The 27,958-nt window shown below is 40.5% G+C and overlaps 1 protein-coding gene across 1 annotated transcript in view; it reads right to left on the bottom strand.

Annotated features, from left to right (window-relative positions):
- Positions 1–24,484, bottom strand: part of AK1 (adenylate kinase 1) — a 55,494-nt gene extending 31,010 nt beyond the window's left edge. The window contains exons 1-2 of the mRNA XM_063432580.1: positions 24,361–24,484; positions 7,671–7,710 (exon numbers count right to left, since the gene is read on the bottom strand). Coding sequence (XP_063288650.1) covers positions 7,671–7,677 — 7 coding nt within the window. The 5' untranslated portion in view covers positions 7,678–7,710; positions 24,361–24,484. The remainder of the gene's footprint in view (positions 1–7,670; positions 7,711–24,360) is intronic.
- Positions 24,485–27,958: the final 3,474 nt, after the last annotated feature.

Here is a 27,958-nt window from a genome sequence, read left to right as displayed (position 1 = left end):
GTCCCGCGATAGAGAGGGTAGGGACTTCGTAGGATTGGCTGACACGGTCATGGAGGACTATTGATACCGACCGGGCTCCATCCCCCTTGGTCGAGCGGAGCCTATGGTCGATGTATCAATAGGGGGGAAAAGGAGTGCGTTCATGATCGACACTGGTGCTGAACATTCAGTGGTGACTAATCTAGTTGCTCCTCCATCTGGAAGGACTATTACTGTGATAGGAGCAACTGGAAGAAGTGCTGAAAGACCGGTTCTTAAAAGTCGACTCTGTACATTGGGAGGCCACGTAGTAAAACACCAATTCCTTTATATGCCTGAATGTCCAGTCCAATTGCTGGGACGTGATATGCTATCAAAATTACAAGCGCAGATTACGTTCCTACCAAATGGAACAACATCTTTAAAGTTTAATGGACCTTCAGGTATTATGACTTTATCCGTACCAAAGGAAGAAGAGTGGCGACTTTATACAGTCTTGACTAGCCAAAACCCTAGGAGTGATGAGACATTGTTTAACATACCAGGAGTTTGGGCAGAGAACAACCCACCAGGACTGGCCCGCAATATTCCACCTATAAAAATTGAACTGAAACTTGGGGTTTATCCAGTGAGCCTAAGACAATACCACATCCCACAGAAGGCTAAGAAGAACATCCAATCCTATCTGGATAAGTTCATACGGTATGGTATCCTAAAATTCTGTACTTCCCCCTGGAACACCCCATTGCTGCCTGTTCAAAAGCCCGGTACAGATGAGTATCGACCTGTACAGGACTTAAGAGCAGTCAATGATGCGGTTGTTAGTATACATCCAGTTGTACCCAATCCATATAACCTGCTTGCTTTAATTCCGGGCGGGGCTACTTACTTCACAGTCTTAGATCTCAAAGATGCCTTCTTTTGCCTCCGAATTGCCGCAGAAAGTCAATGTATTTTCGCTTTCCAATGGGAGAACGCTGTAACGGGCTCAAAACGCCAAATGACTTGGACAAGACTGCCCCAAGGGTTTAAAAATTCACCTACCCTATTTGGTTCAGCCCTAAGTCAAGATTTATTGGATTTCGAGTCTATCCCAGGAGAATGTGTATTGTTACAATATGTAGATGACTTGTTGATAGCAGCAGTTACAAAAGAAAAATGTCAGCAAGCAACGCACGATCTACTACATATTCTCTGGAAGGCAGGATACAAGGTGTCTAGAAAGAAGGCTCAGTTGTGTTTGCCAACTGTCAAGTATCTGGGATTCCATATCTCTGAAGGTCAAAGGATTATGGGGCCAGAGAGAAAAGAAGCTGTCTGCCAAATACCAATACCCAAGAATAGAAGACAAGTGCGAGAATTCTTGGGGGCAGCGGGCTTCTGTAGGATATGGATTCCCAGCTATGCGATACTAGCAAAACCTCTGTACGCAGCCATCAAAGGTACAGAGCACGACCCCTTCTTATGGACCCAAGAACAGCAAACGGCATTTGAAGATGTGAAGAAGGCTTTGATGAGTGCCCCAGCATTAGGTCTACCTGATCACACACGACCATTCTACTTATATGTACACGAGCAAAGAAGAATGGCTGTGGGAGTATTGACACAGTACTTGGGATCATGGCAAAGACCTGTTGCCTACATGTCTAAGCAATTGGATGCAGTGGCCAGCGGACTTCCACCTTGTCTAAGAGCCGTAGCTGCAGCCGCCCTGCTAGTAGCTGAAGCCGATAAACTCACTCTGGGTCAAGAACTTTATGTACGAGTTCCACATGCAGTACAGACGTTGTTGGATTACAAAGGAAATCATTGGTTTAGTAACAGCCGTATGACCAAGTATCAAGCAATGTTGTGTGAAAACCCAAGAGTGCATTTAGAGACTGTAAACACCTTAAATCCAGCTACCCTTTTGCCACAACCTACTGAAAGTCAACATGATTGTTTGGAAGTAATGGATGAAGTATTCTCAAGTAGACCAGATCTTCGTGATTTTCCCATCCAGAACCCCGATGTTCAATATTATACCGACGGCAGTAGTTATGTGAAAGAAGGGATCCGCTATGCAGGATATGCAGTAACAACAATAGACAAGGTGATAGAAGCTCGGCCATTGGCAAAAGGAACATCAGCACAAAAGGCAGAATTAATAGCACTAACACGAGCGTTACAATTGGCTGAAGGTTTAAGAGTAAATATCTATACGGACTCTAAGTATGCGTTTTTAACCACTCATGCCCACGGAGCTCTGTATAAAGAAAGAGGACTACTGAATTCAGAAGGCAAAGAAATCAAGTACGCAGCTGAAATCCTACAACTATTGGAAGCAGTGTGGGAGCCGAAAGAAGTCGGTATTATACATTGTCGAGCGCATCTGAGAGGAGATGGTGATGTAACTAAGGGAAATCGGATGGCAGATAGTGCAGCTAAGCGTGCTGCTGAATCAGGAAGACAGGAGTATGTGGGGCATATAGCTGCTCTAATACCAACCCCACTGTCTCAATGGACTCCAGTTTATACAACTCAAGAAGAGGAGTGGTTAAAGACTGAACCGGGAAAGTATTTGGAGAACAAGTGGTATCAGCTAGAAGATGGAAGAATAGTTATACCAGCATCGCTAGCGGTAGAAATTGTCCAAAATTATCATAACGGGACACATTCTGGGAGAGACAGTACTGAAGAATCTCTCCGGAAACATTTCTACATACCAAGATTGTCCAATTTGACTCAGGCCATTGTACGCAGATGTGTAACGTGTGCTAAGAATAATGCAAGACAAGGACCAGTAAAGCCACCAGGAGTCCAGTTTATGGGGGGACTCCCCATGTCCGATCTACAAATAGACTTTACAGTGATGCCTAAATCGGGTGGACATCGTTACCTGCTGGTAATTGTGTGCACCTATTCAGGCTGGGTAGAAGCATGTCCTACTCGTACAGAGAAAGCAGGAGAAGTTGTGAGATTCCTGCTACGAGAAATAATACCCCGATATGGACTACCCTGTTCTATAGGATCGGACAATGGTCCAGCTTTTGTTCACCAGTGCCTACAACAACTGACTCATATGCTTGGTATAAAGTGGAGGCTTCATACTGCATATAGACCCCAGAGTTCTGGTAAGGTAGAGAGAATGAATAGAACTATTAAGAACCAGTTGGCTAAAATGTGTCAGGAAACCCAACTTAAGTGGAACGTTCTCTTACCTATAGCTCTATTGCGAATCCGCAGTACCCCTACCAGAAGGATGGGCCTCTCTCCTTTTGAAATTATGTATGGGCGACCACCTCCCGTACTTGGTAACTTAAGGGGGGATTTGAGTCAGTTGGGAGAAGGAATTACCCGGCAGCAGGTTGTAGAGTTGGGTAAGACTATGGAGGAGGTACAGAAATGGGTACAAGATAGATTACCTGTGAATATTTATCCCCCTGTTCATAATTATCATCCAGGAGACCAAGTGTGGATTAAAGAGTGGAATAATGTACCGTTAGGGCCCAAGTGGAGAGGTCCTTATGTTGTTCTTTTGTCTACCCCTACAGCGATAAAAGTAGCAGAAGTGACTCCGTGGATACATCACTCCAGGGTTAAACCAGCAGCAGTCGATTCTTGGCAAGTTACAGCAGATCCAGAGAATCCCTGCAAGATCCGGTTGAAACGCACTACTCAGTCGGAGTAACGAGGAATTATTGTGGATTACAAATTTTATTGTTACAGGTGTAAGTGAGAAGGCCATAATAAAGCCTGTCCTCTTACCATCACATAGTGTATAAGCCAGGAAAGTCCCGAAGGGACACCTGTGAAGACGAGCAGAACTCCATTCCCTGCAGCCCTCACATCCTGGAAGCTGAGGTTCCATCGCACGGACGAAGACTGAGGATGACGGCGAAAGATGTGCTTTTGATTGTGTTTATTTACATGTGTTTTTATATTCAGGAAGGTAGAGGTACCGACACTCCTAGCTGTGAGGTATGCATTAAGACTACGAGAACAGGTAACCATATTTCCCAAACCCTAATTTGGCATTCACAATACGAATGTAAAGGAGATGTATCAAGATGTAGATACTTAAATATAGACTATAGTGTATGCCATTTAGGAGTAGGAGAACCTAAGTGCTTCAGTCCGGAGTATCAGCCTCGTACAATTTGGTTGACTCTCAGGAATGGAGATCCTCAGGGGACCCTAATTAATAAGACGGTGTTAGAATCCGTATATTCTTCAGGTGTTCTGCTATTTGATGCATGTAAGGCGATATCAAGTGGTAGAAAGCCGTGGAATGTATGTGGGGATCTTAGATGGGAGAGGACGTATGGATCTAACGATAAATATATTTGTCCCAGTAGTAAAAATAAATATGTGAGTCCTAGATGCCCAAATAAAGACTATAACTTTTGCCCATATTGGTCTTGTGTGGGGTGGGCGACTTGGGGACAGACAGTAGATAAAGACATGATAGTGACTAAGTTGCCGACTAGCCCATATTGTAAGTCTATGGAATGCAACCCAGTCCATATACTTATTAATAATCCCGACAAGTTCCTAGATAAGTATGGCAATTTATTTGGGTTTCAGATATACGGGACGGGTTTAGATCCTGGGACATTATTGTTTATAGGGATAGAGACTGATACGGTATCCTCCCAGACTCATCAAGTATACCACTCCTTTTATGAAGAGATGAGTATAGATAATAAGATCCCCCATAGCGCTAAGAACCTGTTCATTGACCTAGCTGAAAGTATTGCCGGTAGTCTTAATGTTACCAACTGCTATGTGTGTGGAGGTACTAACATGGGAGACCAATGGCCTTGGGAAGCAAAGGAGGTAATGTCCGGTTCTGAGGCAGTTGACCAACTAATATCTGCACCAGCCGATTATCATTTGAGTGTTAGAGGTAAATCTGAGTGGAGATTAAAGACCTCCATCATAGGTTATGTTTGCATAGCAAGGAAAGGAATAATGTATAATACTTCTGTAGGAGAATTAACTTGTCTAGGGCAAAAAGCTTATGATGATGATACAAAGAATACAACTTGGTGGTCGGCTTCAAATGTCTCAGAACCATCTAACCCGTTTGCTAGATACGCCAATTTAAAGGATGTGTGGTTTGATTTATCCATCACATCTACCTGGAGAGCCCCAGCAAATTTGTACTGGATCTGTGGTAAGAAAGCCTATTCGGAGCTGCCACAGGACTGGGAAGGGGCATGTGTGTTGGGTATGCTCAAACCATCCTTCTTCTTGTTACCGATTGAAACAGGTGAGACTTTAGGTGTTAAAGTGTATGATGTGAATCATAGGAAGAAAAGGGGACCCTTAGAGATAGGTACCTGGGAAGATAATGAATGGCCTCCCCAGCGTATCATAGATTATTATGGGCCAGCCACGTGGGCTGAGGATGGTACCTTTGGTTATAGAACCCCTATTTATATGCTCAACCGTATTATAAGATTACAGGCGGTGGTTGAGATTATCACTAATGAAACATCACAAGCGCTCAATCTCCTAGTGAAACATAATACCAGGATGAGGACAGCAGTATACCAGAATAGATTAGCCTTGGATTACCTTTTGGCAGTAGAGGGAGGTGTATGTGGGAAGTTTAACCTAAGCAATTGCTGTCTTCAAATAGATGATGAAGGGCAAGCAATAGCTGAGCTTACTAGCCATATGGTTAAACTAGCGCATGTGCCTACTCAGGTATGGAAAGGGTACAATCCAAGTAGTTGGTTTGGTAGCTGGTATGAGTGGTTTGGAGGGCTTAAGGCAGTGGTAGGTGGAGTCCTACTGATTTTACTGTTGTGTCTACTCCTGCCGTGTCTTATACCCTTAGTAGTTAGGTCTGTGCAAAGCCTGATAGGAAGTATAGCAGAGAGGAAGGCTGCTGCACAGATAATGGCGATATATAAATATAAGGCTCTAGATCAGGGAGAACCACTGCAGGAAGATGAATGTTGAAGATTCACATCATAAGATAAGTCTGGTCTGGTTCAAGGTAACTTGCGGTGTAAGCAAAACCAAGGTTATGTGATGCCTCAAGTAATTGTAAAATATCAAGAGGCATCAAAGGGGGGAATGTGGTGGAATCTCGGTAAAAATAAATTTAGTAGGCCGAGATTACCACGTGGCATGTGTACGTGCATATGCTGACGTATCGATCAGTTGGTTGCACGAGGCAAGATACGATCAGTAGTGTACGGAGCATGTGCAAGAATACAGGATATAGTATTCCCCCTCCTCCATTGTGCTGGACAAGCCATGCGGTCATACAGGAAGTTAATTCTTATTTGTATTGATTGGTTAAGAGAATGTGCGGGTGGAGCTTAATATGGGAGGAGTTATATGCCTATATAAGGAGCCTGCACTATTGTCCGGGGCTCAGAATTTGCTGTATTTTGGTGACGCTAGTCCCTCTGAGTCCCGATCGGTGATCCAATAAAGAATCTCTTCCTTCCTGAAGAAACCTGTGTCCATCTCTCTGTGCTTGGCTTCCGTCAGTTTCTCCGGTATCAGCGCCCCCTGGGCGGTGCGTCCTGTGCCGCCTTATGGACACGCCAGCCCTGTGCCTGGGAGTGTGTGTTTATGCATTTCTTACTGAGTGTGTCTGTGTCTCTGGCATTGTGTACATGTGTTTACGCTTTAGAGTGTGTGTGCAGTTCTGACGGACTGTCTCTGGCATTGTGTACTTGTGTATGTGCGTGAACATCCTTGTGTGTGAATGTGTGTCTCGCAGAGTAGGTGTGTGTGGTAGTTACTTGCATTGTGTGGAATTGAGTCTACTTGTGGTCTTTGTGGGTTGTGTTTATGGTGAGGCTGAGTTTCTTGTGTGGGAGGTAACAGTGTATGACAATGACAATCTTCAGGGGGTGAGTGTGACAGGGTGAAGAGAGGTGAGTGTAACAGTGTGATGAGCGTGAGTGACAGGGTTAGAGAGGGTGAGTTGGGAGGGTGGGTGAGTGTTACAGGGTTAGCATGGCCCTCTGTGAGCGCAAATGCCGGGAGTCACTTAAAGAGCACTGGATCCATGAGGGACCGCAATAAGACCACGGACCACAAGAGAAACATTTTTAAAGGGCTGTGCAGGGAGATCTTTTGATTTCTCTGCCGGCTTGAGTGCGGCTTGTTCAGAGCCTACATGGCCGCCTGATCACTTTATTGGTAATCCTGAACTTTGGTATGCTACCTGTCAACAACTCATCTATTTATCCAGATAGACTATTTTTGAATAAAATTTGCTCTGCCTCCTGTTGGTTAAAGGAAAATGACACAGATATTTTCTGACCAATAGGAACTTTCAGAATTAGAAATATCTGCTGAATGGTGTTTCTATCACAGCTGTTAAAATACTCTATTTATAAAATGCCAGGACATTCCGAGCTCAAACTTCATTCTGTTCGAAAAGAAAAGCTGCAGTAAAATTATCATTTTTTCTTCAAAAAAAAATAAAATAAAATAAAAAAAAACAGACAGGGCCCACGTTACCAATCTTTATCTACGCAAAATAAAAAATACGTTTCTAAAGTAGAAAGTATTTTTCTCCATATATGATTCTTCACCTTGGGCTACAACGTTACTCCTCTTCACATTTAATTTGGGTGGAGAACAGCTTTTAAACTCATTTGCACTAGAAGCAGCCATACAAACGAAAGCAGCACAGACAGATAGTCAGAGACAGGAAGCAGTGTCTACAGTCTTACCTGCCATTTCTGTTGGTTCTGGGGAGAATACAGTCTCTGGCTGCAGATAGAAAAAGATATGATCAGAACGAATCAATCATGATCAGGAGAATAATCATTCTGGTTTTAAACTGCGTGATCTATGTGCCTCTCCATCCAAATAAAGATGATAAATCACTGGATTCTAACTGACTTAAGCAGAACAAGCACATCTCTATAAATAACTCCATTTATTGTGTGAAACTCACCTGTAACTGGTATTAATTGTTTCTTCATGCGATGCTCTATTTTCTTTATAATGTATATTAAAGATTTAGCAATTTTAATCACAATCTCGTTCAGTCCTGGCACAGTCAAGGCACAGATTGCTAACGAGGAGGAGAAATATAAATTTGTTTCTGTTTTCTTCTCCTCCTCCACTTAAATGGCTCCGTCCTGGCCACTGATTATCTCCATATCTTTGAAGATATTTGATGCAAAATGTGACTGAAGGATGCAAAAGGTGTGGCAGAGGAGAACTGAGGAGAAGAATTACTAGTGACATCATGTTCATGTGACAGTAATAATACTATGACCCTACTGAATACGATGACAGTATACTCCTGCCCTCGCGGAGATTATCCACTAAATTTTCCAGGAAATATTATTTCTAATCACTTCATACAATGTGTGCCTTATATATTGTACACCAGGACAAGATCTGGGATACAACAACCTATGATGAAATTCTACATCCACACTGGTATTCGCTATAAAAGTGTATGAGACAACATTCTTAAAATTGTAGTAAACGCTGACTTGCACATTTCAGGATAAAATAGTTGGAGGATTTTTCCACATCCACTATTTGGGCCTAAATTTGTAGAAATTATGACAAATCCCAAATGTGAATTATCACATTAACATAAAAGGGTACTTTTATAATGGTCCTATTAGCACATGTTTTTGATTTTACAAAGATGGTGCAAAGACAGAAACAGACAGAAACAACAACAGACACACAAACACAGAGAGAATAAAGAGAAATTTATAGATACAAAGAAAGGACTTTGCATCACTTAAACACATCCGTTAACATCCACAGGAATAAACCTAGGTGGCTATATTACACAGACAAACAGACAGATGATAGACAGACAGACCGATAGACAAACAGACGATAGACAGACATATGAGTTACTTCTGAACAGAAAGGCTTTCACTTATACCGTAATTAATAAATATGTAAATAAACAGGCAGGAATGTATGTAATTGCAGAATATAAGGTATAAAAATACGCTAATACATACAGAAGGATGCCAAATGACCACAGTGAATGTCAGTGGGCAGGACACATGTTCACCTCACACAGAGCATCTCCGTCACCGACAGGTGAGAGAGAACAGTCTATAGATGGTACTTAAGCAGCAGTAACCATGACAACCTCTGCCAAATTGTTCAGGTGACAAACAGCAAAGGGAAGGAGAGATACAGTAACGGGAGGTGGGTAACCAGATGCAGCATGACGCAGGATGGGATGGGATGGAGCCAGAGGAATTCTTAACCCCTTCGTATCTATGATATATTTCACAGATGGCTTTGAGCTACTCTTTCACATAAGCCATAAAGATATGGCACTCAGCCTTCATACAATGTTAAGGAATGACAGCACAAGTAACACTTCAAATTACATCAACAGAACTATCTCTGGTAAGATAAACAAGATAAACAATTTGCTGGTACAAATACCCTCCAAATAATTTAACAAAAAGTGGAATTTCAATCTATTACTAGCCACGTAAAGCCTTTTCCACTTTTCCACCATTTCTCGCTCCGACAGAGAGATAGTAACCATATTTACTAATCAGATCTTCCCCGCTTGTCAGGTCGGACATTAGGAGAGGGTGGTGTGTATGGGGGCATGGGCAATCTGTGGCCACATCTGGGTTGCAATAAGCATCACAGATGGCCAGGTGCCCAGCTGTTAAGGCAGTGTGTCATCCTGGCACGCAGGTCAGCCAATGATGGCTTCCCATTCGCCGAACAATGCTGAAGTGCTATGGGTATAAGAGCCCAGAATTTCATTCCACCTGCAGTTTGAGTATGTTTAAACTTACATTCACACACTCACACTGCAATTTACAGTAGTTCGCTCCACACAGGGTCACAGGTGGCAGGTAATTGTCAGAACTATTCGAAAAGTGTGCATCACACTAGGTCAGTGGTTCCAAAACCAGTCCTCATGGCCCACCAACAATCCTGGATTTATGTATTTCCTTGTTTCATTCCAATGGAGATATTTCTCTGTTTCATGCTAATGGACAAAATCTGGACTGTTGATGGGTCTTGTCGATTGGTTTGGAAAACACTGCCCTAGAGCGTTGTGCAATTTGACCACCATACCTCAAAGTATCACAATTCTGGTTGGGTTCTTCCTAATTGGACCCCATGTCCCACCATGCCAGTTTACTGCTCTTTTTTAAACACACTTATAACACAATCTATACACAATTACATATTCCATTTAACCACTGTGTCCCACCATGTTGAACATGTGCGTATGTTAGATGAGCATACTCTGTTCCACTCCAATTTCTGTATCCCAGGGTCATACTTCTTAACAAGGGAGATGTTCTTTCAATGAAAAGTGCTACATTAGTTTGCTTTTCCCTGCATTTTATGGCAAACATGGGTTGCAATTCTACAGGCATTAAAACAACTTTAGCTTAATGAAGTAGTTTGGGTGTATAGATCATACCCCTGAAGTCTCACTGTTCTATTCTCTGCTATTTAGGAGTTAGATTTATTTATGCAACCCTAGCCACAGCTCCCCTGAATGTGACTTTCACAGCCTGCAGTAAAAAAAGGTTTCATTTTCAATCGGATGTTAACTTGCTTTAGTAGTTTTTACCTGTTGTTCTGTAAATTAAAACCGAGTCACACACAGGAGGGTCCTGCATGGTCTAAAGGTTATTGACAGAACAGGAGATAATACATTATACATTAAACAGAGTATGCAATAAAGGACGTTTAAACATTAGATCTCACTTTACAGGAAGTGTTTAGGAAGGCTGTGCAAGTCACAGGGAGGTGTGACTAGGGCTGTATAAACAAAGTTAATTCCTAAATAGCAGAGAATTGAGCTGACCACAGAGGTACAATATATATACCATAACTGTTTAATTCAGCTAATATTGTTTTGGTAACTATAGTGCACCTTTAAGTTTCATCTAAGCATTTTCTAAAAAAAATCCAAGAAGTCAAGAAAAGCACATATAATCTTTTAGGACAAATAAATCAGAAATTTGCGCCTATTTGTCCATGCAGTTATCACTACCTGTTTCCTCTAAACTGCAGAGCTTCTAAGCGCAGCACAGTACAGAAACAGCTTAGAGTAACGACTTCCATGTATCTATCAGAACACGTTTAATTTTGCTATTTCATGTAAAAGCCATTTCTATTAAGGCATTACGCACCCCTTAGGAAGCATTATCTAATTAGAATGTACACAAAACGAATGATTAGCGTGCACTTACAATGTCAGCAATCTAATTAACAATAAATTAATCTGTAGAACAGCAGTATTTAGATTTTGTCTGACGGTGGGTGCATTTTCCATTTTCACACAGGGCGCCAGTTAGTCCCGGGTTTTTCTTCAATTTAGAACTAATTTTATAATCCTTGAGAATAACTGTCATTTTGCTACCAGCTGGATTCTATTGCCCTTGACAAATATCACTGTACAATGTCCCGTATTTACCTTACACACATCAAGAATAATACACTAAACACTGAAATGTAGTAAATTAAAACCTATTTGCAAAACAACTGTTATTATAGCCAGGATTTGATTATAGTTGCAGATTTTTTCCAAATCAGCCTTTTTACCCTAAATTTTGAAATGCAGTTGCAAAACGATTCAGTGCTTAGTGAATGAATTCTTTGTCTCCACAGTGCAGGGACGCAGAATTATCTGGGTTTTCACTAAAGTGAGAATTCATTGTGAATTTGAAGTCCGTTTCAATTCAAGGGAAAACTAGCTGATCTGGAAACATGGCCTCAAATTTTAAATTTATTTCAAATGCACTTTGAATTTCCACTTCAGTGACAAACATTCTTCCTAAAATAATTATAATCAAAATCTGTATCATTCATATAGTAGAATTAAAATGTTATATATTTATGTTTGTATTGTTAGCCTTTATAGAATTCCCCTTTGCCCTCCTGTTGGAGAGATTAAAGGGTGCCATATTCTATATTTATTAGACATCTGCACCAGTGAAATTTTCCTTTCGTGCAAATGATTTCGTACTGAATAAAAATTTCATTCGCCAATCCCGAATTTCGTCCGTAAACCATTTGTTTTACGAACGAAATTCGTTAAAAAATAATTTGTTTTTCATCCATTAGGATGAAAACAGCACTGCGCATGCGCCCCAAAAAAAAAGAGAAAAGCAAGGAGGGAGCCGGCAGCGCTACCAGCTCCCTCCTTGTAATATAAACCATTCCACCCCACCGCTCCCACACTAAAACCTATGGGGATCACTATTACCCCCATATTAATAAAAGGGAGGTTAAATCCTCCCGTATGCCCCTACTCAAGGCATGCTGCGAGTAGGGGCATGTCGCTTAAGCTATTGCTGCCCAGTCTCTAGTGCAAGAAGGGTGGACCTAGCAGAGGATAAATCCTCCCGCATGCCTCTACCCGTGCCAGGTCCCCCCATGTAGTAGGGGCATGTTGCCTAAACAGCGAGTAGGGGCATCTGGGAGGATCTTAAAGGCTCCCCGTACTAGAAGCTCTGCAAATGGGATAAGTTATAGAAAAGTTGATGAGCATCAAAACTAGCTGAGATACTTCCTGGTTTGGCAAATGTTCCCTGCAGAAGCTGCAAATAATTTAGATTTTGCATCAAATATAACTTATTTTATTGTGTTTTTTCCTTGCATAGGTTTATGATGCATCACGTATAAGGGATTAAAAAAAGACTATCAGCTCCTGCCTGGAATTTCTTCTTAATTTTGAATTACTTCCAGGTACAGTGAAAGCTCACTGCAGAAGCTGCTAATATTTGAGATTTTGCATCAAATGCAGGAACTTCCAATTTAACTTTTTTTGTGGATGATTTGTAAAGTACCATGTATGATGGATTGAATAAAAGAATAGATCGGCTCCATCCTAATTTCCTTTCGCTTTGCTTGCTGCTCAGGACAGGAATGTGTCTATCCTAAACGTTAATGGACTTTACCACCTCTGCTGGAACGCCCTTCCATACATCTACAACAAAAATATACTTTCTAATAATTACCATACTGACATCCTCAGCCAATATCCCACTTGCCCTCCTCTATATAACATAAAACCCTCTATAACTGAAAGTTAATTTATAACGCTTAAAATGATAGATTTAGATTGGGTCGTTGTCTACAGTAAAGCTCAGTTCCCCTCTGTGCCCTCCAGTGTTAAGATTCCATTGAACTATAAAGCTCAGTAAAGCCACAGATCCTACCTTGAAGTCTTCGTTGTTTTCTCTGGCTTACTTTCCCTGCTATGAGCTCCTGTTGGCAATACGATCAGTCCGTAATGCACTTTCTATCTATATTTAATGAGATGAAAGTGTAAACCGAATTTCTGAAAACTCTGACATCAGAGTTGCCATCTCGATTTCTACTAAAATATATCTCTCCAGAATCTTAGTCCTCTTGATATCTACGAAAAGGTTAGTGGAATCCTATACCATTCACCTCCAAAGCAATAAGGAACATAACAATTATCTCTTTCCTCTAGAGCATCAAACTCTGTAACGAAGCACTATACTAGTGGTTCTTAACACTCTGGGTCTCGGTCTGAAACGCCTTTTCCTACGCCATTTCTGTTTCTCCTTATTGGCTGAAACAAGGTATCATTCATCAGGTCACAGGCAAACGCTCAAGATAAAATGTTTAGTGTAACAGCATTGTATTGCCCAGTACAATGGAATGGAAACACTGCCAAATTAAGGAAGAGAGTGTTGTTGGTGTTTAACAAAATTTATTGTCACACATACTATTTTGTTGTGGGCTTGACCAAAAAGTAACGCTTACGAAGTATGGTGTGGGGAGGTGCCAGAACCGTCATTTAATGTAGACCTGAAAAGGGCAAACCAGTTTAATTAATTGATAGGACAGTTGCAGGGATGGAATCGGGGGGTGAGGATCACATTACTGTTGTGCTCTGTAAAGCAGCCCCTGGTCCCACCCACAAATACAGGCTAATTACATCGGCCTTATACTTAAAGAATTGGTTACTGAGCTAACTTTGCAATGGAAAAACGCATCTTGGAGCTAAATCCATCTACGTACACAGCAGGTGCGGATCCAGAACCTAATCTCGGGAGGGGCACTGGTACACAACCATGCGCATTAGAACACTGACTAAAAGCTGTGCATTTAAAACTCTAAATTTTAAATGAGGACATTTAAATTACGGTGACATGTTGTGAAGCATTGTGGGATAACAGGTGCATAGGCTAAGAATTTACACATTAGATTGGATTAGATTGGGTTGTATGGGTACGATATATTAAGCAATTAATAGTTGAAAAGATTTCACTCTGATAAAAATGACTTGTTATTTGAAGCACAATGTTGAAGCTGGTAAATAGGCTCCAATGAAGAACACAGGCATTTTGCCAATTACTAAACATTTATTAAAACCTCTCCTAAATGTAAGACTTTTAAAAGATATGTTTCATTAGTCCAGAGAAAAGAGCTCTTTTTCGTGTGTATAAATATATATTGCTGTTTAGTGGATAGGGGAGTGTGCTAGATCTTGTGTATTGTGTGTATATATATATATATATATATATGTTTGGAACAAATCCTCCATGCAAATCATACAGATAGCAAAGGTCAATGCAAGATTCTATTATTATACAGAGAGGGGGATCTGCGGGTATGTGTGAGGGGTAAATAAGGGGTTAGGGAGTTCCCAGCATGCATTGCTAGCCAAAGGCTATCCTTTGAACTCAGACTAAATGCAGTTGTGGGCAGAATGTAGGGTCCTGACATTTACACCTGCTCTTTTTCAGTGTACCCGCTGCTATATACACACACAGGGCGATATTTAATCCTGCAACCTCACGCACACCGCACAATAAATCATATAGGCTATCCCGGCTAAGCAGCCACCATCGTTACCCCATGTGCTCTTCCCAGCACTTCCACTAATGATGTATAACAGGTCTAGCTCGGAAAACCTAATTTAATTTCTCATGCCTGCATTCTGCGGCTGCGTGTACAGCAATGGTCACCTAGCTTTGCAGACACAAAAGATTTTCGATAACATATTTGTACTACCAGGGACGAATTTACCCTCTCTGTTGCCCTAAGGCCAGTTTCTTCAATGCGTCCCAGCTTGTCTTATACGTGAAGCGTAGTATATGTGATTGGATGGATGAATGTGAGTAGTTTGGAGTATTACGGGATGGTAATAATTATTAGGTGGGTGGTTGGATGGCAGTAATTGTAAGAAGGGCTGGGGTAGGTGACATGTTATGTGGCTAAGTTTAAGAATGTGAGAGGTTGAGTGGGTATGACTGGGAGGTGAGATGGGACTATCTGACTGGGTGGATAGGGGACATGATCAGTTCAGAGAATGTGGCTGGTTGGCTGGCTGAATGGCAATGTGTACGTAGGAATATGGTAGCGCTAAGGGGTGGGCAATATCAGTGGAGGTGGACATGAGTAATGTGCAGAGACAGAAGGGACCTGTAAACCTGTAAAATTGCTGCTGAAATTACTTCATAAATAAAGTCTCTATTATCAAGAGGAACATGGAAACACAAAGTAAGGTCATAATAGCAGAGCTCAAAAAAATACTTATAGGGACACTATAGTCACCCAGACCACTTCAGCTCAATAAAGTGGTCTGGGTGCAATGTCCCTCAGGTTTTAACCCTTTAGATGCAAACATAGCAGTTTCAGAGAAACTGCTATGTTTACATTTGGGGTTAAGCCAGTCTGTAGTGGCTGTCTTCTGGATAGCCACTAGAGGCACATCTGCAAGGCTGGAGCCATATTATGCCTCCATCACGCAGAGCGTCCATAGGAAAGCATTCAGAAATGCTTTCCTATTGACAGCTTGAAAGCACGCGCGGCACTTGCCGCGCATGTGCATTCGGATCCTGTGACGTTGGACGGCTCTGCTGACGTTGGCGGGGGAGGAGAGGTCACCAGCGCAGAGGGAGCCCGGCGCTGGAATAAGGTAAGCTGCTGAAGGCGCCATGGGAGGGGGACCCTGAGGGTGGGGGCACCCTCAGGGCACTATAGTGTCAAGAAAACCGCTTTGTTTTCCTGACACTAGAGTGATCCTTTAAATTGGCTACTTTTTCTAGTTTTCTATTCAGGTTTTACATCTTCCCGTCCATTAGTCCACTATTCAAATTTTAGTGAATAAACTTCAGTGTTATTTGTGATTTTGTATCCAGGGGCATAGTGGTTATAGTCCCAGTAGTTCCTTGCCACCATCCCATGTTAAGTAGTCAAACTGTTTTAGTAAAGTTTGACAACTTACCTGGGATCTCCCAGACACCTGCACTATACTGCACCACACTATAACTACTTTAAGGAGCTGAAGCAGTTACAGTGCCTACAATGTCCCTTTAACCCCTTAAGGACCAAACTTATGAAATAAAAGGGAATCATAACATGTCATGTGTCCTTAAAGGGTTAATAGACAGCTGTGATATCACGCTGATTAATTTAGAAAGCACTACATTTAAAGGGACTGCATCAAGATTTTTTACATTTCACATTTACATTATTGTTTAATACATTCTTTTTATTTGCATATATTGGTTTTGGGAAACACAACTCAATTTGAATGTTTCAATATAAGTATATTGTACATATTTTGTTTTAGCAACATAAATCAACAGACACAATCTAAAAGAATGTTTCTGATACCCTGCATTTTGTGCCTGGTGAAATTATTACAGATGAATGGAAATTTAAGGTGATATTAGAGAAGAAAGACCTCAGGAGTCTGCAAAATGTCAGCGTCCATAAAGTTTTCTCAGTCAAAAGATTTGCAGAGCATCATGGGAGTTTTAGTTCTGTAAGATGGCAAAGCTTTTCATATCAGGAATACTTTATGGCTTTCTAATTAATGATACAATATTTTAACTTTATTTAATGATGCAAAATCTATTTAAAGGTTTCCTCAACTTAAAGTAATTGCAATATATTGGTTTGATCTACCATACAAGCTCTGCTGCTAAAAGGATTGTTTATGTTTGCGCACAAATCTAGCTAATAAATCTGATTACTGGCTTAATAGTCTGTAAAACACAAACATATTATACAGTGCTGGGCAAAGGGGCATTTATAAATTAGTGTTGAATGATTGAAGTCATCCCCTGTCTGTAAAATGTGCATGTGTTACTGGGAGAAGGGTATGGGGGGTGGAGAGGGTCTCGCAGCTGCTCAATACACACCAAGAACCTTTGCTCTCTGTCACCTATCCAACCTTATAAAGGTCACATTACACCCTGTCTGCAAGTCCCTTCCTAATAAGGTCATGATGTCATCAGTTCCCATCCCGTTATAGGATCTATGTATGGATCAGTCATGGTATCCGTCAATCTAAGTGTACAAACAGGCGTCTTTGAGCAATGCATGTCCAGACGTTAGTACAACTTAATATAATTAATAATTAAAATAGAATTAATTAATATTAACTGTCCTGTAAACAAGCAGGTTATGTTTATAGAATCCTGTACTGCATGTTGCATCAGTGATGATGTCATCAGTATAATTCCTCGTAATTAATGGATTATACTGCATAGGTCACCACTGTGCAGTCTGGGGAGCCTAATCTCAAGCAGAACCAAGAGATTAGTGGGGCTTCTTTACTTCCTGAGCTTAAATGAATGGCAGCAGCTGAAATAGTTTACGCCTGGGACTTCATTTTGATCTTTCCGCTGTTTAGTAGATAACTTACTCAAAATGAATGGATCTGAAGCCAATTGATTAATTATAGATCTATTAGCTTTGTGTTGTGGAAATTCAGACACTTCCAAATTGGGCCAAATTTCGGACAAAACTTGAATTGTTACAAAAAGGATTAAACAAGTCTGCTCCCTACACTACCCGTAGCCCAACAACTTAAAGGACCACTATAGGCACCCAGACCACTTCAGCTCAATGAAGTGGTCTGGGTGCCAGGTCCCCCTAGTTTTAACCCTGCAGCTGAAATGTTTATATTGAAGGGTTAATCCAGCCTCTAGTGGCTGTCTTACGGACAGCCCCTAAAGGCCGCTTCCGGGATTCTCAGTGTGAAAATTGCATCAAACTCACGCAGCATGAATTCATATCCCCATAGGAAAGCACTGAGTAATGCTTTCATATGGGTGGTTTGAATGTGCGCGCGGCTCTGGCCGGGCATGCTGACGTCACTCGGGAGCTGACGTCAGCAGGGGAGGAGAGGTACCCAGCGCTGAGGGAGCCCGGCACTGGATTAAGGTAAGTGTCTGAAGGGGTTTTAACCCCATCAGCCCAGCGGGAGGGGGGCCACGAGGGAGGGACACACACCTAATAACCCTATAGTGCCAGGGAAACAGATTTGTTTTCCAGGCACTGTAGTGCTCCTTTAACACTAACCCTAGTCCTAACACTGACCCTAGGATAAAAATATCACGTAATATAAAAGAAACATAACAGTGTGAGTGTGTATTAGGATGAAAAAACCCACCCCAGGCTTATGGAAACATTTACAAACCACTGGACCTTAATGTCCAAAGGCATTATTTTACCATAATACATGCTTCACACACAGTATTTAAGAATCTGTGAAATACAAAAAAATATAATTTGCCTAATTTTATATTTCAATTAAATGTTAAATCTTTACAATTATTCTGGACAGAACACATAAGTAAATAGGTTAATACATGCAAAATAAGTAGCTTTCAGAGAGGCTTACTACAATGACCTTACATCCATTCGGTTTGATGGTCTGGTTGGGAACCACTGCTCTAGAATCCAAGCTTATTTGAGCAGGGCCTCAACACCCTCTGTTCCTGTGAATACCGCTCGTCTTGTTCTCTGTTAGTCATAGTCAACCTATTGTACAGCGCTACGGAATTTGTTGGCGCTTTGTAAATAATAATTATAATGCTCTGCAATTGTCACCTCTATAAGGTCAATGTGCAGTCTGTATCACACCTGTGAATTATTTAGTTCTAGAAGTGGCAGTGAAGACACCTAGGAGGGGAAACGTGTTATCTAAAGGTGCTCGCATATAATGTCAATTTATCATATGGGACTTAATTAACGTTTACCGCTCAATAGATATGAGTATCTCACGTGAGCTGATCTTCCTGCCAGTAGCTCCTGTAGCAAATTAATAGGAGCACTGTATAATACAAAGGGCTTTTTCTACCAATCAGTAGCAATGTAACTATAGTAGCAATAGTAGCTACGGCAGTCTGGCTAATGTCGAGTACGTTTTCTACTGCTGGCTAATCATAACAGAAAAGAACAGTTGGTATATGTCAAAGCAAAACAGGTGATGTTCTGGATCAGATTGTTACATAAGGAGCAGTTACCATGGAAACCAATAGAATGTCTATAAATGTACAATTTGCTCCAGAATACCTTCAGATAAATATGGCCTTATCTAACCGTTATTATAAGGTGGATTAGTGGCTATCTGCACTAGGCACCACCACATAATTTCACTGACATGGATAAGGTACCTGGAGTGTTCTGGCACCGTCCCACTGTCCACTGCCAACATTGAATAAAGGCCCAGTGGGAGCTCATGGCTCTGCCACTGGAGAGTAGAGGTTTCTTTGCATTAACCATGCCACGTCATACCAGCCATGGGTGGTAGGGGTTGGCAGAGAGATCTCTCACAGCCTGTCATTATCGCCCATCAATACTCTGGCTGCTGCGGAAGCATTCATCGGAGCAATATACAGGGGCAGGGCTGTGGCTGCAAAGGGACCCTCAATCAGTGTTTAAAATGCTTGAAAACTATTGAACAATAAACACCATCACTATCATCAATTCAATGAGCTAAAGTGGTTAGAGTGCCTGTCCCTTTAAGTGACAGCGTAGTTCAGCAAATGGAATAATTAGCAATCACTCCAATTAGGAAAGTCTGCATTGTCATATTGACATGATAGGGGAGGTTGATTAGAAGTAAAATAGAAATAAGTTTCATTCTACACATATCAATAAACTCCAGTACTGAAAAGGTTAAATATAGTGTGACTTCAGCATTACAGGAAACAAATAAATATGTTCTCAATGTCTTGGGTGCCACAGGGGAGAGATGAATGTAGTCCCTGAAGTATAGAAATATGGTAAACTTGTACAGCTTCGGAATCGAAAAACTAAATGGCAGCACAGTTCAGCGTTAGCTAATTCGGTGGATAGGTCATTAGACCTAAAGCTGTGTTGAATATGGAATATGGGTAAAGAGATTATCATTACAACACTGTCAACCCCATGTAAATCCTATCGGACAAAACACAGTTCTTGTTTTTTTAGCCAAATCTTTTTTTCTGTGCACAGATGTATCACAGAATTTACATGTGATTTTACATCTGCAAATAATTTCTCAATGTAAATTACATGTGATTTGGATGCAATCACTATATCCATGAAGTGCCTTTTATTTAAGAACAAATGTGAATTTCGCTTTGTGCATTTTAAGAGGTTTCTGCTCAGGATGGCCATGACTTTTGAGTGAATTTTACATGGCATTTTCTCACTCACACAGAGCAGCTTCACCAATGTGGATAGTACTACGGGCATAGCGCTCGTTCTCAATGTCATCCGTGACTGATGGTTTCTGCCAAGTGCAGAAACGCAGTAACACATTAAGTAACACACAGTAGTTTGTGTGGTGGCTTTACACCACTTGTGCATGCTTTTTGCTACTGAGAGTTGTCTGTGGAAGCTTTGGTGTTATTTGCAAGTATGTAGCGTTTTTTTGAACAAAAATAATGCAACCCACACATTTTTTTTTAGAAGAAATGATGCGGAAGACGCATTTTTCACAGATATTGCTAGGAACGGGATAAAACTGGGTGTACCATACCATTTTGCATACATGCAAAAAGCATGTACTTAAGTTTTGTGTGATGTGTTTGTGCTGCCGCTTGACGTAATGTGGTGTGTCTGTGTTTAGTTTCCTCTTCCCTGTGACTGGTTTTATAAAGACCGTAAGGCCTGGAAAATAAAGGGTTAGATCAAGCTGGGAGTGTGACGTTTCTTATAGTGTTGATACTGAAAGTACAGAGTTTACTACAATCATCTGTTTCCTCCTCTGTCTGTACCTTTCCCCTACTCCGCAGCACCGTTCAAACACTCCCTGTACCTTTCACCTCTACTGCACCATTAAATCCATTGCTCATACTTTCATTTCCTATCCTGCGCTGTTCTATTCACTTCCTGTACTTTCCCCTTTTTCTACTGCAACAATCATCCACTTTCCATTGTCCTTACTTTACTACACCATTCAGTTCATACTTTGCATCTTTCCCTGACAATACTGTACTATTAACTTTCCCTTCCGGATGTTTCCTCATTAGTGCAATCCTGTTTACTTCCTGCACCTTTCCTCTACTCTACTGTACCACTCAGGTAATTTCCTGTATATTGCACCTTCTTCACCTGCACCATGCAACTCATTTGTGTAACTTTTCCCTAGTCTTCCCTACATTCCCTATACGCAAATTGTCCTTTCTTTCTTAATGTTATATTATTCAGGAAATGTTTGCCTTAAATCACCAAATACATTGTATTGATAAAGTAGGACAGACAGACAGACAAATATAGAAATAGATATAGACAGAGAGAGAGAGAGAGACAGATATACACAGAGAGACAGAGAGAGAGACAGACAGAAAGACAGATAGATAGATTCTGCTAAATTAAAAACACAGATACATTGAAATCCTAAAATTAGATGATGCCAGTTGGAATGTATGTTGGATATACTGCAATGTACAGATAATCACTGCAAGATCTAGCCTGGTGTAATTAGATTTAACAAAACCCTGGAGAATGTTCAGCAACTCGTAAATGGGATTTAAGGTATGCTTCCAGCACAGCAGTAATGCTTCCAGCACAGCAGTAATTTAAGAGTTGCAGGTCTGAGTAAAGCTTCATATTAAACCCTTAATACTGGCATGATCTGTGGTCACTGGACAGTATCAGAACACCTGATCAAAGCCTTTTACTGTCATACACATGTTATCCACATACAGTATACAAACTACTGAACATTTAATAAAGTTGTGGTTAAGGTTAGTATCCCATATATTTGTGAAAAATTATATTTCTAATAGGGCTAAATCTAGTTCAATAGCATCCAGTGTGCCAAAGTTAGCCATTACTAAACTAAAATGTGATATGGCGGGTATTCTATATTTCCTACCTGTTCTATGTTAAATGTTGTATATATTGTGTATTAATATTGTTTTTGTATTTTATTGTACCCTATTGTAACAATGCAATGTTTTGTGGACCCAGGACATACTTGAAAACAAGAGAAATCTCAATGTATCTTTCCTGGTAAAATATTTTATAAATAAAATAATATTGACTTGAGACGCACTTCACTTGGTCCTCCTAAAAAGCAGGTTTAAGGAATTAAGAATGGACCTCTCACTGGTGCTAACTGAAGCTCAGCCTGGGGTTTGCACGGTGGCAGAGTGTATAGAAAGCAATTACCATAACACTTTGGTAGCAGGGATGGCATCATCGGGCCATGTGTGCTTGGGCATCTACAGAGACATACCATAGGGCATGCATGCCCTGGGCATTCCTTCAACAGCGATACAGGTTCTCATGCAACACTGCAGGGGTCACATTATTTTACATGGTAAGCTCTGACTGTGCCAGGACAGGTAGGCGCACAATGTTAATTAATACAAAAAAACCTTGGGATTTAAAAAATAAATAAATAAAAACACAATTAATAGCTAACACTTAGGTATTGGTTTGTGCAAAAATTGAACAAGTGACAGTTCCAATTACGGGAACTGAAACACACAAAACCAAAACAAAATCTAATTTTATAGGAGAGCTGTCACTTATCTGGAATTTACAACATTAATGGGTCAATCTTAGTACCATATCCACTGAGTACTACAGTGGTTATGGTGTCAGGAATCCTGAGAGAGTACTCCCAGGTAGGAATGAAACTGTTTTTGTCCTCTGTTTGGACAGTATTCAAAGGCCAAGAGCATCACTAGAACTTAATGTTTAGTGAATGACTACAATATGTAGATAAAGGTTTCACAGGGTTATTCACAAACAAGGGTATTCAGTAAACGGCAAACTGTAGTAGATTAAGATCCAAATAGTGCTATAAGCAAAAATAACAGATTTGGAAACTCTAACTCAGCTAACGGCTCATCTTGGCCACTCCAGCCTTAAAGGACCACTATAGTGCCAGGAAAGCATACTCGTTTGCCTGGCACTATAGTGCCCTGAGGGTGCCCCCACAATTGATACAACAAATAAACATAAATATTTTATAAAGAAAACAGATTTTGTGCAGTTAAATATTTGAGAAGTGACACCTCCTTCTCCATCACTATGTCCATTCAAAGACGGGAATGTCAACTGCCATGTTGGTGGTCTAGAAAGGAACTTGAAAACTCTGTCCAACCCTACAAACCTTTGCATTAAGGTCTCTGTCAGCATTTTCCGAAACACTAATGGGTGTATTAGTATAACGTAATAAAGTATGTGTCCGAAAACAGTAGAGAAGAGGACTGTACCTCCATAACCACCCATGAAAAAGGGGTCCAAAGAATGCAGAATGTATGTTTCTCTTTCCAGTACTTGTGGCTTGGTCACAACTGAATATCCTAATGCTAAACCATGTTAGACTCTCCTTGCCAAAAGGAAAATGCTTTAGACATTAATATGAAAACAACAGAAAATACAAAAAACTATAGAGGATTGTGTCCATGAATTGCAACCATCTCACCTTAGTACATCTGCCCCCTTTACCGACATATAACCACAAACTTACATAGTCTTCCATTAAGTCTAACCTTAGCACAAGGATATGAAATAGAAAAAAAAATTGCCTCAAAGGGGTAGGAGTTAAGTACAGGACTCCAAAGGCAATCAGCTCTTTAGGTCAACATTTGCGGTGCCAAATTAAATTGGTATGGTACTTTTGGCACTTTCAAAACTATTTATTTACTTATTTTTTGGCGAATTCTAGGAAATTAACGTACGTTGCCCTCGAATCACCAATCTTAGTTGTCTATACCAAAAATGTATCTTTTCATTCTAACATGAAACCACTTCCCCCCTAACCTTCATGGATGCTTCTTTTCTCTACATTCCCTTCCTAAATGTCTGTTGTCCAACCCTATTAGCGAATCGTTATTCTGAATTGAACGTGATTAATTATGGTCCATTTCAACCGGTCAATGCTTGTGTGCAGAAAACTGAATGCCTATACCAAGCAGAGCATGACTGAGACCAACAGGTGGTGGATCTCCAGAATACACAACGTCTACTTTTAACTCATGCACTTATTAACAGGACTGTACTACGAATTCTATTTGCAGCCAGTGTGGGTTGTAGCTCAATAATTGCATTAAAAAGGAATCTAAGGCCAGGTTAATACATAACATGAAACAGCAAGTCATATTTTGGTTCCAGCAAAATAAAATGCAACCACTGACTGCCTGGGATTGCTGTCTCTGTACTGACCTGTCAGTGCTTATGCAGGGGGAGACAGCAATGGTCAGAGAGAGGAGAGGGCTTGGTATCTTCAGGCAGCTGCCCTGGGTATTTCTGCCTCTATATATAGCTGTATGGAGCAGTGCATGCTGGGAGAAGGATTTCTCTACATATCACAGACTGTAAAGGACAGAAGCCTTCCAAGATGTGACCTGCATATTAATGTGAGCGTAGGCACGAGGGAGGGGAGAGAGGAGGAGAGAAAGAATAAGTAGTGAGCCTCAGATAGGAGAAGGAGCCGAGCTGCTGAGCAATATATTAACCCATTTACTGTATATACGAGAGCGTACAATGTATACGCATACTGATAATAATTATCAGTTGTTACATTGTGTAACCCAACCTTACTACACATTTATTTATCATTATAATCATTATTATAGATTTTTTCTCCTGCATATTCAGCATTAGCGTTCAGTGAACTTTATCCTGCCAGTGCAGAACTATGTAAACAAGGTATACAATTTGTGTCTCTAAAAACGGTCTGTCTGCATAATACAGAGTAACAAGGATCTCTCTATATAATGCGTAGGAACATACCGGTAATCATATTGTCTGAATCTGTCTATGTATTGCAGGAATACATGGATCTGTAAATGAACTGCAGGTTAGCATATCTGTATGGTGCAGAGTAGCATGCTGGTGAATGAACTGCAAACTAGCATGAATCTGTGCTGCCGAATAGCCTGAATCTGTCTGTGTACTGCCGAATATACACTGAAGAGCAATCTGAATCTGTCTATACACTGCAGAGCAATTTGAATCTGTCTATATACTATGGAGCAATCTGAATCTGTCTATACACTGCAGAGGAATCTGAATCTGTCTATACACTGCAGAGCAATCTGAATCTGTCTATATACTACGGAGCAATCTGAATCTGTCTTTACACTGCAGAGCAATCTGAATCTGTCTATACACTGCAGAGCAGTTTGAATCTGTCTATATACTGCAGAGCAATCTAAATCTGTCTATACACTCCAGAGCAGTTTGAATCTGTCTATATACTGCAGAGCAATCTGAATCTGTCTATATGCTGCAGAGCAGTTTGAATCTGTCTATATGCTGCAGAGCAATCTGAATCTGTCTATACACTGCAGAGCCGTTTGAATCTGTCTATAAACTGCAGAGCAATCTGAATCTGTCTATATACTGCAGAGCAGTATCTATCTGTCTATGCACTGAAGAATACACTGTATTTACCGCAGAGCAATGCAGGTCTCTATATACTGTAGAGTAGCATGGGTCAGTTTTCATAATGCAGAGTAACACTGATTTTTCAATACGTATTATATCAAAGTAATAACAGGAAGGATACAATTAGCTATTACTAGTTGTTACCCAACTCAATGGTCATTTTGTTTATTAACTTCAGATAAATGTAAGTTTGAGGACGTTTTCAGCCTTGCAGCTAATTGTTCCCGGCCAGATGATAGTAGCAAAGGGACTGTCACTACTGTTAGCAACATAGAAAGGGTTCCAGGTATATTTTCTCATTTTGCTCTCATCAGCAGGTTAGAAATGTCACATTTACTTGAAGCCTTAATAGAGATGTATGTATACTTCTAATTAAATTGACTTATTTTATTAATTGCCCGATGGGAATACGCATTCTAAAGCTCTCCTGCAACTGTCATCAAAACAAAACACTAAACCCTCGATGAACACTATCCTAGCAACCTACCTTTCTACATGAACCCTTACCTTTTGTGTCGCTATACCCCACTCCCTCTAGCATGTAAGCTCATTGAGCGGGGCCCTCAACCCCTCTGTTCCTGTGCGTCAAACCTGTCTGGTTACAAATACTTGTCTGTTAGTCCACCCATTGAACAGAGCTGAAGAATTTGTTTGCGCTTTATAAATAATATAATAATAATACTAACACATATTAAAAAAAATAAAAATTAGGACTGACTGAATTCAGCATTGAACAGCCCTAAAGTCATTGTGTCTGAGGCACACCTGGAGGTGAATTAAGGCACTATGCAATGGCAGATTGCTTTAGACAGAGGTAATACAGTCTAAGACAGGTCTTTCAGAGAAATGACTTACAGTTGAATAGAATAGCGCACTGAACTAATGTAACAATTGGCGAGCCAACTGTTTAAAGGATGTGGGGTATAATTACACAAGAGAAGAAGATAAAAACAAGATGCGAAGAAGCTTTATCAACATCAGACATTCACAAAGCTTTTTATCTAAACTGTCTGGGTTGTTTTATAACTATGCTGGAGATGTTAATTAAAGGAACGTATATTATTTTTAACGTTAGATGTGTTGCTTTCCCCGTTTAGATTACTGGATCCCCCTCTTTTAAAGGACCACTAAGTGCACTAGAATCGTTTTCAAGGCAACAACCGATTGAAACTTGGTCATGTGACCGAAATCTTGTTCGTTGTAAAGCATTCCATTCCATTCTTTCCTAGGCAAAGTATTTGATTGGTTGCACGCTCGGTGCTCCCTGCGCATGCACTTCACGTCTCCCAATGATTCTCTTTGAGAAGCATTCGATTGGACCATTGGCAAGACGTCGATGCCTCCCCTGGTGGTGGAGTGGGCAGTAGCACTTAGTGAGTCTCTGTGTCAAAAAAAGGTAAGTAAACCTTTATTTTTTACTATTTTTATTGCAATTTTTGGGGTGCCTACAATCTCAATTTGGACTGGGGCACTATATCGTTAGGAATACAGGTTTTTTTTTTTCTTTAATTCTTTATTTAAGAGTACAGGCAGACAGAAATGCTTTCAGTAGAGGATTACAATGCATATGCGTAAATGTACAATTGTTCAATAGTAGAGAATACTGTAATATTGTTTCAACAGTTGTATTACAATGCAATAAACAAGCATATGTCTAGCTTACACTTTGTTCCTGGTACTTCAATGCAAAAACATATACGTGCAATTTACTGTATACCATCTTGGTTAATTCATTCTCGTGACTCCAAAATTTACATTGTCCCAACAGAACAAACAAAAAAAATAAAACTAAAATAGAGAGGAGAAAAAAAAAAAAAAGACAGAATAAAGGGAATTGGTGTCTTTGCAGGGGGAAGGGGAAAGATTTTATATCAGATAAATATCATACTATATATTCCTCCCATGGTTGCCATTCTTTAATAAATGCAGGCTCTGTGTTGCGTACCTGAGCTGTCAACTAGGAATACAGGTTTGTATTTCTAATGCAACGTAAACTCCACTGCCCAAATAATATTAATAATAAATTATAATAATAATACAAAAAATAAATCACAGTTTAGTGGATTATAGTAATAGTCTTTGCAAGGTAGGTGCTCTGGGCACTTGTCTGCTTTTTGAATATAGCTCCATTGAGCTAATCACACCAGGAAGTAACATGACCTGTTGTCTGCTTGAAAGCCAGGGAGTGTGACCAGTATCATTTATAAAAGTTTTATTTCTATTGAAATCTGCACTTTCTGTAAAATGAAAAAAAGAGGACAAACTCTTGACATATAAAGCTTTTCAGCAAGGGGTGAATGTGGAGCTAGATGCCCAAAAGACAGGGCTAAGCACAACTTAAAAGAGCTCCAGAGACGAGACAGCCAGGTAC

Source organism: Pelobates fuscus, chromosome 9 (assembly GCF_036172605.1).
Source record: "Pelobates fuscus isolate aPelFus1 chromosome 9, aPelFus1.pri, whole genome shotgun sequence".
NCBI lineage: Eukaryota > Metazoa > Chordata > Amphibia > Anura > Pelobatidae > Pelobates > Pelobates fuscus.
Note: the sequence above shows the minus strand (reverse complement) of the source record. Positions and strands in the feature narration are given on the sequence as shown.